The sequence below is a fragment of the Manis javanica genome, chromosome 2 (assembly GCF_040802235.1).
Source record: "Manis javanica isolate MJ-LG chromosome 2, MJ_LKY, whole genome shotgun sequence".
In the NCBI taxonomy this organism is placed as follows: domain Eukaryota; kingdom Metazoa; phylum Chordata; class Mammalia; order Pholidota; family Manidae; genus Manis; species Manis javanica.
The window spans coordinates 170,650,978-170,668,747 of NC_133157.1; the positions used below are offsets into that span (position 1 = coordinate 170,650,978).

Sequence of the window (17,770 nt, forward strand, 5' to 3'; positions counted from 1 at the left end):
TACTGCATTGTGCAATGCAATGTTCAACTTTTGTATTACTAAATTTTCTTCTCAAGAAAATCTGTAATACTTAGGGATTTGAGGTTACCTGGTACACTATTGAAAAACTGTTAAAAGCCAATGGTATCCATTCAATCTAATTATTTTCCTCTTGATTGTTTGTTTGTTTGTTTAAGGATTAAAACAGGGTGAGCCCACCATGACTGGCAAAACACAGACCAGCAATGTCACCAATAAGAATGACCCCAAGTCAATCAACTCCCGTGTTTTCATCGGCAATCTAAATACAGCCATTGTCAAGAAAGTTGACATTGAAGCTATTTTCTCAAAGTATGGAAAAATAGTTGGATGTTCAGTTCACAAAGGTTATGCATTTGTACAGTACATGAGTGAGCGCCATGCAAGAGCTGCAGTTGCTGGAGAAAATGCCAGGATCATCGCAGGCCAACCACTTGGTAAGTCATGAAGAGTTATGGATTTCACACTAGTGTTCTACTCTCCGCACATATCTGCATGTGGTATCATTGTTTAAAAGCCAGCACCGTAATATCTATCTCTTATTTAACCAATTATAGTGCTTATATATTGCAATTTATATTATTTTCTTGTTCTCATATTGTTCTACATGTGTCTTATTTTCTCTATAAATTTATAAAAAAAATCAAGTCTGTTTTGTAGTACTTGCTACCCTCAGCAATCCTAATAGGCACAGGCAAATAAAAAATATGCATCATATTTAACTATATTTGACTTGGAATGGTGTCTACCTTCTAGGAACATTATGGTAAGAAAAAAGTAATAACAAAATTACTCTGTTTTTTATACTTACAGCATTTGCTCTGAGGGTGCTAATGCATTTTTCTCATTTCCTGTTTTTATTTGGGGAGAAGGGATAGAAAATAGCAGAAGGAAGTAAACCTTGATACCTGGAAAAGGAATATAACTCACTTTTTCTTGTCTAGTCAAGAATCTGTTCGATCATGTACGATAATCAGATTATGCCTAATGTCAGAGGAATAATATAGTTTTTTCAAAGAAAAGAGAGGAATATAGTTTGAGGTAAAATGAAGATGTTGTTGGGCAGCCCCACCTGGGGAGGTATCTCAAAATCTCTACCCAGATGGAGAAGAAAAGGTTCTTGACTCTGATCTGGAAAGAATTCACAGTCAAGACAAACAACTGCCAACAAGAAAGCAAATTATTAAAGCAAAAGTAGTAAAGTGAAGAAGACACTTTCCACGTGTGGTGGATGCCCGTGGGGTCTTGTTTTTGTCACAAAAAGGAATTTAGAGACAAAGAACAGTGGTCTTAAGCAGTAAAACTTTTAGAAACAGTACACACTCAGGAGGGAGGGGAACCTCAGGGAGGAGGTGTGCTTAAGGGTTTATGGCTTGGAGTTTTATAGGTCGTTTTGAGTAGGGGTGGGTAAAAGACATGATGTACACAAGTGATTAGTAAGTCATTTGAAGTTTTGTCTTACAAGTAGGGTCATTTAGATTGACTGTTGATTCGGATCTGAGCATTTTTTTCCCAGGTAGTTTAGTTTACAGCGGGAGGTCTGTCTCTCTGTCCTGGTTACAATGTTACTTAATTGATGAAGGCGACTGGAAGAAGAGGAAACATAGATCAAGTTATAGAATAAACTGGCTAAGTAGAAATGTTTTTGCAGGCTAAGTAGATTTTACAATGGTATGACCTTTGCCCCACTTTCCTGCTATATATCAAAAATAATTAAGAGAAAATATTTTGTAGTAAATATGTAGATTTTAAAAAAAGAATTAAACAACCTATCTTTTTACATGAGGAAAATGTTTAATTAATACATCAGTGATTCTTAATTTATATCTTCTGTCCAGATTTATATACTAAAATGATTGTATAATATCTTCTCTGGACTGTCCAACAGGTACCTCAGCTTTACCTGCCTGTTACAAAACTTGATTTTTCATACCCCCTACATCCTCCACCCCCATCACAGGCTTCTCCTCATTTATCCAGTTTTCCAAACAAAAACCTAGGTTTCAACCTTGATTCTTCTTTTCTCCCCATATCCCAAATATAGTTCATCATCATGTTTCTTGCTGTCAGTATATCCCAAACATGAACACCTTTTAAATCTGTCCCCGTAGCCATCTGGTATGTGCCTCCAGTAAGTCTCAGGAAGACTACTGCCATAAACCCCTAACTGGTCTGCCTCTTTCCACTCTTGCCAGAGTATCTTTTTAAAAATATAAATGAGATTATGCCATCACACTGTTCTTAGACCTCTAATGCCTTTCCACCTCACCCAGACTAAGATTTATGTTCTACACCACACCTACAATGCCCCACACTACCGTCTCTTCGACTCCATCTCATCCTTCTCTCTGCCTCTTGCATCACTTCAGTATTGCTGGCCGTCTCGATATGCCTCGAGCATTCCAGCACTGTCCTGCCTGAGAGACTTGGACTTGCTGTTCGCTCTGCACACAAGACAAGTCTTTGTCAGTTATTTGTTCCTGGCATTATTGTGGGCTGTGCTCAAAGTTCTTCCCGAGGGAGGCTTTTCCTGGCACTTGTTTGAAATAGAAGGGTCTTCGGCCCTCTTGACACTACCTAGTCCATTACTGTACTTCATACTTTTTTCATAGTCGTCATCAGTATCTGGACTTACTTATTAATTTATGATGTTACCTCTATTATGTTCACAGACATAAAGATAAAGGAGCATATAAAAGGAACAAGCTAAAGCATAAACAAATCAAGTTAGAAGAGTGTTAAAAATGTACTATCAAGTTATATATATATATATATATAGTTATATATATATATATAACTAACACAGTTATGAAAAATTTGGGAGAAGGGATGGAATTCAATAAAATGAAAGTAAAGTCTGAGGGAATAGTCTTGAGGGGAAAAATAAAAGATGTTTTACATATGTACTTCCTATAGGTGTGCAAATAATCATTACAAAAGAGGAATATAGTTTTTATTTACATTTTTCCAATTCATTTTTCTGTATTTTAGAGAAAGGTAATCCTTCCCAAAAGACATTAGTAAGTCTTCATTCATCCCTTTCTGTTTTCCATAATGTCTCCTTTCTAATTGTTTACTTTGATATGGAAATTTTCTGGCCAGTTTTGCTTTTCTTTCTAAGTTAAAATTCTTATAGCAGGGCTACGTCTAAGCCAATATCAGAGAAATATCCATTTATCACCTGTATCCTAATTGCTATGAATCCAGCACAGATTTTTATAAATGCATTTTATTATTATTTTTAAAAGTTAATTGTCAATATATAAGTTCAATTCAAAGTCCAAGCCACGCATTAATGAATATAGCTAATCTTCTAGAGCCCTGTATCTCTTACTGGTCAGTTGATTACTATCCTTTTGAGAAAAATTCAGTGAGGAAGGAGAATTATCCACATAAAATATTTAGAGCCTTACTTAGAGATTGAGAAAAACCAAACAAAGCAATGGTGACATCAAATCTGAGAGGCACAGAATTAAATTGTGCTTCTAATAAGATACTATTTCTCATTCCCTGTCATTCATTCTCAGATCTTCTTTTGGTTGTATCCTCAGGTTAATCTCTGGAGCATGTATCTTAATCAGCCATAATCACCTTTTCTGTTTGAATCCAAGTTAAAGACTTTACTCTTTAAGTTGAAATCCAGTCTTTCACTACTTGTGTCTAAGTTGAATATCTTTCTTACAAAGCAGGAGTTTTAATAACAACTAATAACTTTGTTTTTCAAGTCAAGGGTATGAAGGTACCCACATTTTCTTAAACTGTATTACTAGAAATTCAGGCAAATGCCTGTCTTCCAGTTGTTCCTTTTAAGGAGCTGGTTCCTTAGTCAAGTCCTGAAAAAGAATTTTAGTGTTTTCAGTAGGTATATCCACTTTTGGCTTTAAATACTGTACCTTTGTTTTTTATAATAGGGGTAAATTTAGGTTTAGGGAAACTGCTTGCTTCTTGAACTTTTTGATACTCAAATAAAGCCTTTATGATTTACAGCCCCTGCTAACTCCTACAAGCCCTTAATTTGAAGAGGATTGATTATGGATCAAATAATAGACCCCTGTCAAATGAAATTGATATTAGCCTCATGTTCCATAACCTACTAAGCATTATTCTTTCTCTTTAGAAGGAAATTAATATTGATCAAACCATGCACTGGGTTAGGACTTTACCTATATTGTCTTATTTCATCTCAGTGCATATTTAAGAATCTATAAATAAAAATGGACTTTTCATATCACTACATGTTTAGAAGTCTTTATATACAATTTAGAAATTAAACATCAGTAGTACCAGAAAAGTTAAACATCCTAATGTGAGTTCTTATGGTTCTATTGAGATGATAAACGTACCCTTAATCTAAGGAAAGGCTAGGCATGTGATAACACCTAGCATTTATTAAGTGCAAAATATTAAGAACATTGGAAAGGAAGAAATTCCTTTACCCTTGAGGTATTTTTAGCTGGTTTAAGAGTTAAACTGACATGAAACAGATTAACAGGAGAAAGAAATGTTTGATTACATGGATTCCAAAGACAGTCAGGGAAAATGAAGTGTGTGTGTGACATGAGCGGGTCAGGAAGTATGGATCCACGGGGCCATGGAGTAATGAACTTAACACCCTTAACGTTGCACGAATCACACGGTTTATTTTGGACTCTCCTTTCACACAATACTCAAAGAAGAGAATCGCACATCACCGATCAATACATCTCATAGCGGTCACGACAGATAATTCGGGTTTGGGCCATCCCAATCAGCATCTTGTCCATCCCAAGGCGATGCAGCGGAGTCAGTTCCAGTGGCGGAGCGACATATCCGTGATGGAGCAGGAGCGCGGGCTGCGTCTGGTTTTAGGGACCTCTGGGACGAGCTTGCCGCAGGGGCCCTGTGTCCAGTCCCTTATATAGGTCCAGTCCATCCATCCGGGGGTCAGAGATAAGGGGGAATAATCCACATCTGGGTCCGTTGTTCACCGGCAGGCCTTTTAGGGTGGGGTATGTCTACAGAGGCTGTCAGCCCTGAAGCAGGCAAGCCTGACATAAGTAACCCCGTATTGAGTGCCCACATCAATATGTCATCCTGAGCTAAGGAGACAGAGTAGGGGTCTGGGATTTCAAAGAAAAAGGGAAGCAATTCACAGAAATATGAAGGAGGAAGTGTCTGGTAAACGAATGGTTGCTGGGCCACAGAAACAATGGGACACAGAATTTCAGCAGACTTTGCCACGTTCCTCCTTGTCTACCACCCCTAGGTTGTATTATATGTAGTTATATGTGGCAATAGCTCTCTTCCTTGAACAGTTTCACTGTCTAAATTCTTTTTATTCTGTTGCAGTGGTGGAGGTCAAAGTTTCTGAGTTTTTTGGACCTTAACTGTGTTCAGCTCAACATAATCCGTTTGTCACAGTGGCACATCTTGGGCTGGCTGCCCTCGGCCCCACGATAGCTATTTGATTTTCTCAAGAAAAGGGGACACTGACAGATTTTAAGTTAGGAAGTGACCTGTTAAAATGTCTTTTGCTGAAAGAATAGTGCATTAGCAGTTTAATGGATGGATTAGTGTGATATAAAACTATAAACAGGGACGTGATGTTCCTACAGAGAGTCGAGGTTTCAAATTAAGGAAATGAAGAAGGAAAAATGAAATAAGGAGGTAAGAGCAGTAAGATTTACTAACTAGTTGGCACAAAGGTTGAGACAAAAAGAGAAGAGTCAATAATGGTTCCCATATTTCTGGGTTGAATTTTCAGTTGGAAAGTCACAGATCAGTAGGATGATGGAGAATGATTTCCTAAGGGCATGTGAGCTCTTGTGTAGGACAGTGAGCTCAGGAGTGAATAGATGTATTAAAGTTACTGTATCAATGTGCATGACTAAGCATATCCAGATATACGTATCTAATAGAATCTTGGATAGCCAGGTCCACACTGAGAGAGATTTGGACTAAGAGTAGAAATTTATGAGTCATCAATAAAGATAATACTAAAGCTATAGAAATGGATAAGCTCACCCAGGGAAAGTATATAGAGTGAGAAGAAGATTGGCTGAAGATAGATCATAGAGAAATCTTTGGGTCAATAAAAAGAAGAAACTTTCTGATAAGCCTTCTTAAAATCTAAATCCAAACTATTTTCTGCACAGCTATTTCATCCCCAACTCTAAGCTGTAGTTACTATGGCCTTCCTAAACTTCCTGTATTGGATTGCTGCTTCTTAGCTGTAGAATCCTGAAGTCACTTCCCTTAAACTGCTAATGATTCCAAATTTCCAGGGCCATACGTGAAAATGTTCCAAATGGTTCTAATATTTAAAAATCTCATTTATGGGCACTTAACCACATTATCTTTAAGGCCTAAGTTTCTTTCCACACCAGTGTTTCTATAACCAGAGCCATCTGTCCAGCTGAGTAGCAGAGAAAACTTTACCTACCTTGCTAAGTTTCATTGCCTGCCTTTAATAAAACCTTTGATACAAATAGAAATGCTCCTCTGATCAGCGGCAATTCAGTCATTACAGACCCAGTCAAGAAGATTTTACTCAACTGACTACATTAGTACACCTGAAAATTTATGAACAATCATTCCATATATCTGTATTATAAAATATTCTTTATCTTTCTAGAGAAAACATCTTTTACCATAAAATTACCAAATTCTGATTTGAAATTTTGATTAAGTATATATTTTACATTCTTTCCAAATTAATCTAAGATGAGAAATCATTTTTAAAATTGCTGAATTCTACCTTAAAAATACAGTGCCTAGAGTAACCCGCTGAGAAATTGAAGCTGAAAGTACTTGAACACTACACTGGATTTTGAAAGTAGATCACACTGTAAGGTCTTAAGTTCTCTCCCCAGTATTTTTTCTTCTTACGTATTTTTGTCAGATTTTATGCTCATAAAGAATCCTAAATTTTATACCATAACACATGAAAGGGCACCTTGAATTTGTTCCATGGTCTATCCATTTTATCAGCATAATAATGAACCTAAGGAGTGCTTTATTGAATGCAGATTTTTTCCTGATGTGATTTCCTGTAAAGGCATATATCATATAAAATAATAATTAACTAGTATTTTTCTCTCGGTGTTAGACTCCTCCGTGTTTATTAATTTAGAGCAATTAAACAAAACAAACAAAAATACTTCTTTCCTCAAACTGCAAAGAATGTCTTTAGCTCCCTTTTTTTAGACTATAATCCAGGCATGTCCTAGACCTATGAGATACACATATTTGTTTTGTGGTGTCCTCCTTTCCCTTTTTTATGCATTTTCTTTAAATTTATACCTTCATTTCTTAATTTGCAGTCCACTCATTCAAACTTTGGTGGCATGTGACTTCATGCCAGGCTGTGTCCCCAAGCTGTGACACATGTTTCAAAATCATCTTCTCTTGTTTTCCCATTAATGCCTCCTCCTCTTATTTGCAGGTCACATTTGGCTTAATTTCAAATAAACTGGGTGGAGAGATGGGCAAGCACCCATCACAGCTACCCTGTGGGGATCACATAGAGAAGGAAAGTTGTCTGTGACTCAATTTAGTTGCTTTTATCCATTTTCATGTTTTAGCACATCTTTTGAACCACAATAGGAAAAAGATACTCTATTTTTATCCCTGGCTTCCTGCCTTCGATTTGTAATGGAGAATTGCTAAACCTTCTATTGGAAAACAACAGTTGATTGCATTTTAATCCACATTGCTCAGGGATTCTTTAAAAAATCAGAATCTAGGTATTCAGGAAAATTTTTGTAAAAAATACAATTTCTGTAATGTAAAGCTTCTTATAAAAATATATCTCAAATTGGTTCATTAAAAATTTTAAATTTAAAAAGGTGAAACATTAATGTATCTTTCTTACTATTTCCTTGAGTTTGGATTTTAAGTTTTGTTAATAGTGGAATATTATTACATTTATTAATCCAAATTCAGTCAATGGACCTTTCTCAGGTTATTTGAAAGGTGCACCAAACTTTTTAAATGTTTAAAAGAATTCTTATGAGCAGTCACACATAAAGTGTCCTTGAAAGAAAAAAGAGGGGCTAGATGAAAGAAAAAGAGGGGATGCTAACTCAACAGTCCAAGCAGGTTTATTGCTAAATCTGAGAGGGACCCCTCTGTTCTGGCCAGCAAAACAAAGGAAAAAAGAATCTCCAACAGGCCTAGAGGCTTTTTATGGCCAGGTTTTTCAGCGAGCTTTTGGAAGGAAGGGGTTAGGGGAAAGGGGGGCTTGTAGCTTTCTGACGTGTCCCCTGGAGAATGCTTCTAGCCTAGGTAAGATGACACCTAAATACCTAGATCTCATCTCTCTGAGGTGGCAGGTGGGCTTATTCAAAAAGGTGGTACTCCTGTCCAATTCTACTAGTCCTTTTGTACCAAAATAACAGGTAAGGGTTGGAGACTAAGTCTAGATCACTGCCAATTATTGACTACAATGGCTTGATTACACATAGGCCATAAAAAAATTGGTAATGTCTTTATTTTTAGATTATTTCACTATTAAAATGCTTGCAAAAGAGATAGTTTATTAACTTAAAAAGTCAGGTATTAATAGTAGGAGGAACCCAACACTAAAAAATAATTTATCTATAGAAATAATTCTTGCACTAAAACCCTGCTGTTGAAGAACAAAGTCTAGCTTAGAAGAAGAATACATAAAATAGAGAAATTTATTTCATTTTGCAAATGCTGAAGGAATTCAAAGAGGGAGCATGATAAATAGGGATTGTTAATTTTAAAATAAACCTGGTAAATATTCTTGATCGTGACCATGAAAACAATATTGGCAATGCACTGGGAAGAAGATACTGGAAAGCAATACTAAGAAAGGACAAAGAAGAAAACAAACAAGTGTTTGTAGCAATCCAGCAAGCACATCCTAGGAGTAACGGGCTTCCAATGTGTTTTTATCTTCAGCTACAATTTTGCATCCAGAGTAACCTTTTCAAAATACTAATCTAATCATCTCATTCTTTGATAACAACTTTCAGTGATTTCTCATTGTTCTCAAGAAAAAAGACTGAAACCCTTTCTGTGACCTACAAATTTCTGTATGATTTGTTTGCTGCTCATCTGCAGAGTGACATCCTTGCACTCTCAGCCTTAGCTGGTGCTCCGTAACTTGATTCCTTTCAGTTCTTTGAATAAATCATCTTATTTTCCTCAGCAGATCCTCTTCACATGCTTTTTGACTGTGTGCAATGTCCTTCCCTGCTAAGCTCCCTACCAGTCACCTAACTTCCCCACTTCTTCACTTCCTTCACTTGACTGATCATCCTTCAGATCTCAGATCAAATATCATTACTTTAATGAAGCCTACTTTGACCCTTCAAACCTAGTTGGAATGTTTTCCTCCTCTTTCTAGCATGTATCTTCTTTTCAAATATATTTTTATATTTATTATTTTGCAATTGCCATCTACTCCTTCTCCCTCTAGGCTAAGTTCCATGAGAACATTGTTTGTCTGTGTTTATATTAATCTTCTTAGCACCTAGCAGAGTGCTTATCCTCCCATGTCAAATGCTCAGTAGGAATGTGCCGGAAGAACGGTTTGGGGGTTGAAGAAATGGATGGATTTCACTAAGCGGCCTTTTCTCCCTCACTGAAAAGAGCACCACAAGATGAAGACAGTGTCAACCAAAGATAGGCAAAGTTGTAAAGCATTTAATTGCTTTTATTTGGGGTCTTAGGGATTGCAATCCAGGAGACACAGATTTAGGTAGCAACCCAAATTGTGCTCTGAATTGTTGACAAAGTTTAGGGTTTTTAAGGTAAACAGGAGGAAGTTAATTCATTTGCATAAGTTGTTTTGACTGTTTAATGATTGGAGGCAGCAGAGAAGTTTGCACATTATTCAGCTGCTGATCAACTGCTATGACCAGAGTCAGGCAAGTGTCCATAGAAGTCTGTAACAAACGGCAGACTCAAGAAATTGCAGACCCTCTTTCCTTAATGGCCTCCTGGCTCTATTTTAGTTGTTTCTCTTAGCTGTGCTGACTCCATTTTGACTTTAGTCTGTCCCATTTCACAGCCAAGAGGAAGGAGAAGGAGGAAGAGGGGGAGGACGAGGAAGACCGAGGGTTGTTGCAAGTTCCCTGGAAGTGAGTAGCAACCTTTCGGGATCGCTGTAAAGAGAAGGCATTACATCTCCTGGTAGGGCAACTAGGTTCTTAGTCTCTCTGAAGTCAGATACCCCAGAAGTAGCTCTTCAATAGTCCTGACTTAATGTTTTTCTAAATATAATCCAATCTTTAATAAGCATCAAATATTAACACATGTTTTTTATTCAAAGGTTATAGTGAATGATGTATTGATTTAAAGAAGGATTTTATTCATGGAAAACTTCCTTAAATGGCATTCTTTCATAGTTTTCTCTTATTAATAGCTAGATATTTGCACAGCACTTCATCACTGTCAGAGCTCTGTCAAGCACAGATTATATTCCTTGATTCTCACAACAATGATGAGAGGTAAGTAATATGAGTATTTAAGCCTACTCTGCTGGCTAAAAACTGAAACTCAGAGACATTAGCTTGCCTTAAATCATATAAATGATTGTGTAGGATATTAAACTCACATATTCTGGTCATAATTATCTTCACTATTCTTGCCAACAATTCTTCTCATATCAATTTATCAATAGAGTGACTGTACACTTTATCACCCAAACCAGGATACCTCTGAAAGTAAAAAGGGATGGTATTAATGATTATGCTATGACATCAGGCTTTAAGCAAGATGATCCTGGACAAACTTGAATGCATGCTTCTTATTAGCTCTTGGCTTCATACTTAGAGGAGACTTGTCAACTTAGTTGATCTCTCTCTTAGGACAAATATCGTATAGTACATTAGTTAAAGTATATCAGCCTCAGTTTCAAATAAACCCTGACATTTCAATAGTTAATACAATAGAAAATTATTTCTTCCTCACATAAAATATAATCAGACCCTGAGGAGGAGATGGAGCAAGGGTAGAGGTTCTGTTCACTTTCATCCAGAGACAAGTCTAGGAAGTTCTGATATCTTTCAGTTAGTAGCTATTGTGGACCCGGAAAGACATCAGATGAGCAGATGGGTAGAAAGAGATGGACAATCATGCTCCAGCAGTTTTGCAATTCAAGCCTGGAATGGTGCTCATCCTATCTGCTTATATTCCATTGACCATAGGGCTCAGTCATTCCCGGAACTATTACATACCAGGAACTATGTAAACAAGAAGAATATAAATCTTAAGTGGATAGTTAGCTTCTTTGCCAAATGTAATTGAGTAAGTTGAAGAAGTTAATCACAAAGAATTCATTTCCTGACTTATAAAAGGAATTGCAGTGTTTAGTACAGGGTGTAATGCAGAACTTATATGTTTGTAAAGTGCTTAGAACCTTGCCTGCATATGGTGCATACCTTGTGGTAAAAATTGTACATGGAGATTTCAACCTTTGAAGTAATTCTAGTGCTATAAAAAATCCTCTCTGTTTTTTGGCAGCACCACTGAACAGATTTTGAATAGATGGTACAGGCAGGCCATAATAGTCAAGTCAGTAATTGCTGAGAACAAGAGATTAGTTCAGTTGATCACAAGTGTGATGGTAGATGACTCTAGGAAAGGAGAGATTTATAATCAGGGTTAAAAGGATGGGTGTGTATAGAAAGGTAATTCATCAGTGTACGAAATATACCTGGAGTCCTAATTCAGGTTGAAGTGTATAAAGCCTAGTGGATGAAGTAGCAGGCTCTTGAAGAAGAATGGAAGAAGATGAGATTAATGCCAGGCTGTGAAGGGTCTTGAATGCCATACCAATGACTCCAAGTGTGTAGAAATACTTATGAGATTGTATTCCATGTAATGAAGACTGGCTTACAAACAACAGCTTATATTTTTTAGCTCTCATTTGACTTGTTATTAGGTGTTAACTATGTAACATATTATTTAATACACACATTGATCTCCTCTCTTGAAAGGAAATGAATGCTCATTTATTTCTTCATCTGTCAAATAATTTTCTTTTCTAGCAAAAAAACAACTGGGGTTAGGTACTCTGTGAATAAAGATTATGCTCAGATATAATGCTGTTGTCACAAGCTATTTGCCAAGCAGTTTATGTTTGTTTATTGTCACCGTAATGTAATTAACTGTCATTAGGTAACATGGTGCCTGTATTTTGCAGTCCCTGGTGAACTATATAGTAATACATGTCTTTACAGCAGTATTTCCTAATCTTGGTTGCATTGAAATTTTGGACCCTTGTTTTGGGGGCTGTTCCTGTGCATTTAGCATAACACTGATTTCTGCCTCCTAAATGCTTATAGCTACACCTGCCAGGTGTGGCCACCACAAATGTGTCTAGATATCACCAAATGTCCTCTAAGGGACAAAATCAGAACTGCTTAAGAATCAGCACTTTGGCATAATCATAAAAAAATAAACTCCACTCATTCAGAAACAATAACTTTAATCAAGATAAACTATACATGAAAACAATGTTTTGCATTATGTTGATAATAACTCATAATTTGTAATAATGATAGATCTTTTACAGTTTAGTTGTCCAGAAAGCAAAAGTCAGTGTGTGCATTTACTTACAGTAATATGTTTACTGCCATGGCTTACCAGTTGTACTACCCGTTTGTTTTAATCCTTAAAGCCACAAACACCTGAAACAAACTGATCTCTCTATATAGTTGGCTTGTTTGTTTTTGAACAAAACTTTTTTAAAAAGTCCTCTCTCTGTTTACACCTTTAATATAGTGCCTTTTAGAGATGTAATTTTTTCATTAAATTCTTCCATTCAAATATAGGCCACCAGTAGTAACTGTGAAGAAAAAGAAAGCCTTGTAAAAGTGTTAAGTGAAAAATATTAAGTTTTGAGACTCTTCAGACACTCAGGATTATGTTCAAATAAACATTCTTCAACAGTGTCACTAAAAGTTTGTTAAAACAAAGAAATCAAGAATGCCGGAATCCCTTTCCTGACTTATTTCTTGAACAAATACATTAATTCTACCTTTGTATTCATCCTCTTCCATTTTAGTATTCTCCTGCATAGGCCTTTAGGTACAAATTAGAAGCAATGTCTGCATCTAGTAGGGACATAATGACAGAGAACCTGGGCTGAAATGATGAGTACAGATAATCATTTCAGACAACATAAAATATTGCAGAGCCCCCTGAGAAATGCAGAAACCTTGTGGGGACTTCTAAGTCATGAAAATCTTGTAGAAAACATCCAAAGAATGCTGCCAGTAAGGAAGAATGCTTTTAGCACGGCACCATTGTATAAACCTGTTACCATTTGTACTGATTAAAAAATGAGAAGAAAATGCTTCACTTTTGCCTGGATGTTTTAAGAACATATTATTTTACTTTCTCAACTTGGTAGTTTGATAAAGCTTTCACATCCTGAGATACAAATCATAAGTTAATTCTTCAGTTAATTTGAACTTTACCTGTAATGAAAATAAGAAATTTGAATTACCAAATCTTTGAATTTTTTTCCTTTGAAACTACTCACTTTGGTGGCTTCTTTCTCCACTAAATAAATGTCCAACACATTCCTATATTTTAAACAACCACTTTTCCAACAAATTTTATGTTATCCAGTATTTAAACTTGTTATCAGTTGCAAAATGTTTAGATGACTATGAAAATCTGTTCTCAAGGCTGTAAAGGGTCTTGAATGGTATACATGAAATATAACAAATTACTTACGAGATGGTATTCATTATAAATCACTTTGTTTCCTCTTTTCTGTAATCTACAGAAATATGTTGCCATTTTAAAACAGTAGATTTTAGTAATAACATTTTTATGTGTATGTTATTTTCACTCATCAACCTTCTCAAAGAAGTTCAAGATATATTTTATTGCATTTAAAAAGTTATCATACCAAAATCCTTCATGAATTCTGAGTAATTAATTTCCTTACTCCTATTTTTTACAAATAAGGAAATCCTATAATGTAAAGAGACAAGGTTTTCATGAAGACAAAACTCTTAGAACTTGCTCCTAACGTTTTTCAAAATTACTCTGAGTTATCCTTAATTCCGCTATCCAAAATATACATATAATGTCTGATAATTGTTTGAGAAGTCTTCTTCCTCTCCCTCCACTGTTCTCAGATACTAAGTGTTAAAAACCATACTCCGGACTGCAAAGCACAGTACATATTAGAGGTTTCAGTAATTAAACAGAGCTACTTAATATGCTGTAAGCAAATGCTAATTAGCAAGCTTCCATGATAAAGCGAATTTTAGAACTAACAGTCTGTCAGCCAGGGAGCTACATGGCCCCACAGATGATTTAAACCCCGGGGGATTTTCTTCATGTCTCTAAAACTGGGTACTTGACTCAATCACTGAGCCTAAATTAGTGAAAGTAGTGGTGGTGGATACTGTTCAAGAGTGATTTTTCACTCATGAAAACTCTTGAGCAATAGTTAGAAGGATCTTACTAGTTCTAACTTGCTCTAACTTATTTCTTAGAACAAAGCTGGACATAATAATAGACAAAATACAGTATCCTACGGTATCCTTTAATCTGGTTAATTAAATGTCCGAATACCACTTGTGCACTGATTTCAGAATACTGTACTAATATGAACATTTATTCTTTCAGTAGTATGTGTGGAATTGTGTTAGATGCTTGCCAACACATATTAAGTCCTAGAGGGGCATATAAACACAAAATGACACATAAAAATAAAACTGAAGTAAAATAATACAATAAAATAAAATTAATGACGGCCCTTTGAATATATGCTAATTGTGAGGAATAAAATATGTATGCATAAAGTAACATGTAAATGAAGAGGATAAATACTAGATAATGCATGATGTTACGTAGATCAACTACCGTAAGAGAATAAAGTATTGTAAGTTCATCACGGCAATTGTGGAATAAAATACACTCTGTGAAATAACACACAGTAGAAGGTGAATTGTAATGCACAACATCAGATGCTACAGGAGTTTTCGAAAAGGAGTGTTGTACAGTAGCTTAGAAATATTTTGGGAAATGTAGATTTGAATTTAAAGAGTTCAGACACAATCTAAAATAGGTGGCAAAAAAATTGGAATACTAAACTGTAAGAAATATTTAGACTGAGATTCCTAACTTATTTGAATTGAAAATAATACACAAAAATTGAAATTACAGCTTCCAGTGTTTGTGAAAGATGGTGCTTAAGAGTGCAGGTTCTGGGCTTAGGCTTCCTATTAGACTCTCAGCTTCCCACTTGTAGCTGGGCAATTTGGGGCAAGTTTCTAAAGGTTTTGATGCTGCTCCTTTGTCTATAAAATAGAGATAATCATCAGAGGACCCACTTGATTGAGTTCTTGTGAAGATATAAGTGCACTGATATATGTAAATGCTAATAACATTGACTGGGATGTATAAAGTGCCATAAAACCAAAGAAAAGATCAAGGGCTAGGCACCCTATTCAGTTCTCTTGTTTAGTGATTCTCAAAACCTTCTCCAAATGAATTCAGAAAACTGTATTCCTAGTCCTAGATTTTCAGTTGTCTAGAAATGATGAGCCTGACAAGAATTTATCTTTTCTGGTCTCTGGTTTCCTCGTATGGCTCTAAGTTTCCAGGGAGGCCTCATATCCATTATAGTTTGTGCTTCTAATCTATTGAAGAAATGTTTGCCTACTCTGTGGTTAGGAAGACGTCCTCTCATGTTTCCTTCTAAGGTGCTTGTTTTTTGTTTTACCATTTACACTTAGATTTTAGCACATTTGGAAGTGAATTATTTGTATGGTGTGCAACATAAAGTATTATCTTTGTTTCTGTTTGTTGTTTGTTATTTTTCCACTGTATTCACGATAGAGATTGAGAGATTAGCCTGAATTTTTTTTTTCTTGTTAGTGTTCCCAGTTTTGTTACTGAGAAAATGATGGCCTTATAAAATGAACTGGGAAGTGTTTCTTCAAGATTTTCTTGTTCTTTGCAAATATTTCCACAGGATTGGTGTTACTTCTTTATAGATGTTTGGCAAATTATTCAAGATGTCATTTGGGTCAGGAATATTTTGTGGAAAGATCTCTAATACTGATTCAATTGTTTTAATAGACATAAGACTATTCAGATTTTTAAAATTATTCTTGTGCCAGTTTGGGAAAGATAAGCTTGCCAATTTATGCGCTAATCTGATATACATTTTCAAATATGTACTGGCATAAAGCTGTTCATAATACCCTCATGTTTTATTGTCATTATGATCATTAAGTGATGTCAGTCTATTTTCTAATTCTAATGTTGGTAATTTTTGTCTTAACTTTCAAAGTCAGTTTAGTCATCTGTTCAAATAACCAAATATGGTTTTGTCTATTTTCTCTATTACACATTTGTTTTGTTTCTTTACTCTGTAATCTTATCTTTATCATGTCTTTTCTCCTCCAGTGAACTCTATTTGGTTAAGTTTGCTACTCTTTCCATAAATTCATGGATGAAGATTTAGATAATTGACTTTCATCTTTCATGTTTTCTAAAAGTGCATTTAATGCTGTAATTCTTTCTGAGCACAGCTTTAGCTTCATCCCATAAGTTCTAATACATCATACCATACTTTCAGAATCAATTAGCTGATAAGTATTTTTTAATTCACATTAATATTTCTTCTTTGATCAATTGCTTATTTAGGTAGTTTGTTATATTTATAAATTGTATACATTTATTATTTTATATACAATATAATAAATTATTTTATATATGACACATTAAGTATATAAATATACAACATTATATATTATTTATAATATAATCTTATATACAATAAATTTTATTAATTTATTAGTTAAGAATTTGTAAATTTTAAACTTGATTTTAGCTTAATTTCATTCTAATCAGAGAATAAATTGATTAAAATCCAATGAGACTTTTTAAATCTCTCTGTACACAATTTCCATAAGCATTTCATATGCATGTACTTCTACTTATTTTGTAAGTAATACCCATGACAAATAATATCATATGTATCCTGTTGTTCTGTGCGGCCTTTTCTGTGTGTCAAACAGGCAAAAATCGCTAATTGAATTTCTCTGATCTCCTGTATTGCTACTGATTTTGTCTTCTTTTCTATCAATTATGAAGTGACATGAATTATGGTTATAGATTCATCTGTTTATGTCTCTAGTCCCTTAAATTTTGCTTCATACATTTGAAGTAGTACTATTTGGAAAATATAAACCTGTAATTATTTTGTCTTTTTAATGGATTCATCCTTTTATTAGGATGATATATTTTTATCTCTAGCAGTTACTTTTGTCTTAAAGAAAAATGTCACCCAATCTTAATATGCTGAACTCACTTCCTTTTGATTAATGTGTGCATCATAGTGTATCATTTTTTTGTCTGTTTTAATTTCAGTGATTCTGTGTCTTAATATTTAAAACATTCTTGTAAGCAAAATAGAATCTTTTTAAAAATACAGCCTAACAGGCTTTGTCTTATAAGTATAACAATCTATTCACATTTAATTACTGATATATTTGAATTCGTATTTGTAAGTTTGATATTATTTTATATTTGCCCCATTTGTTGGTTGTTAATTTTTCTTTCTTGCCTTTTTTTGGATTAATATTTCTTTGTTTTTTGTATTTTTCATTCTATTACATTGTTTTTAAGGTTTCATTGATATACAGTCTTATGCTGAGGTTTCACATGAGCAACATTGTGGTTACTACACTACCCCCTATTATCAAGACCCCACCACATATCCCATTACAGTCACTGTCCATCAGCATAGTAAGATGCTGTAGAG

General features: G+C 35.0%; 1 protein-coding gene across 18 annotated transcripts in view; it reads left to right on the forward strand.

Moving 5' to 3' along the window:
- Positions 1–17,770, forward strand: part of RALYL (RALY RNA binding protein like) — a 772,862-nt gene that overhangs the window by 310,406 nt on the left and 444,686 nt on the right. For all 18 annotated transcript variants that reach the window (XR_012128296.1, XM_073229774.1, XM_073229775.1 and 15 more), the window contains one exon: positions 177–455. Coding sequence is in view for 17 of the 18 variants with exons in the window: in XM_073229774.1 (XP_073085875.1) it covers positions 200–455 (256 nt within the window). In the remaining variant the exon portion in view is untranslated. The remainder of the gene's footprint in view (positions 1–176; positions 456–17,770) is intronic.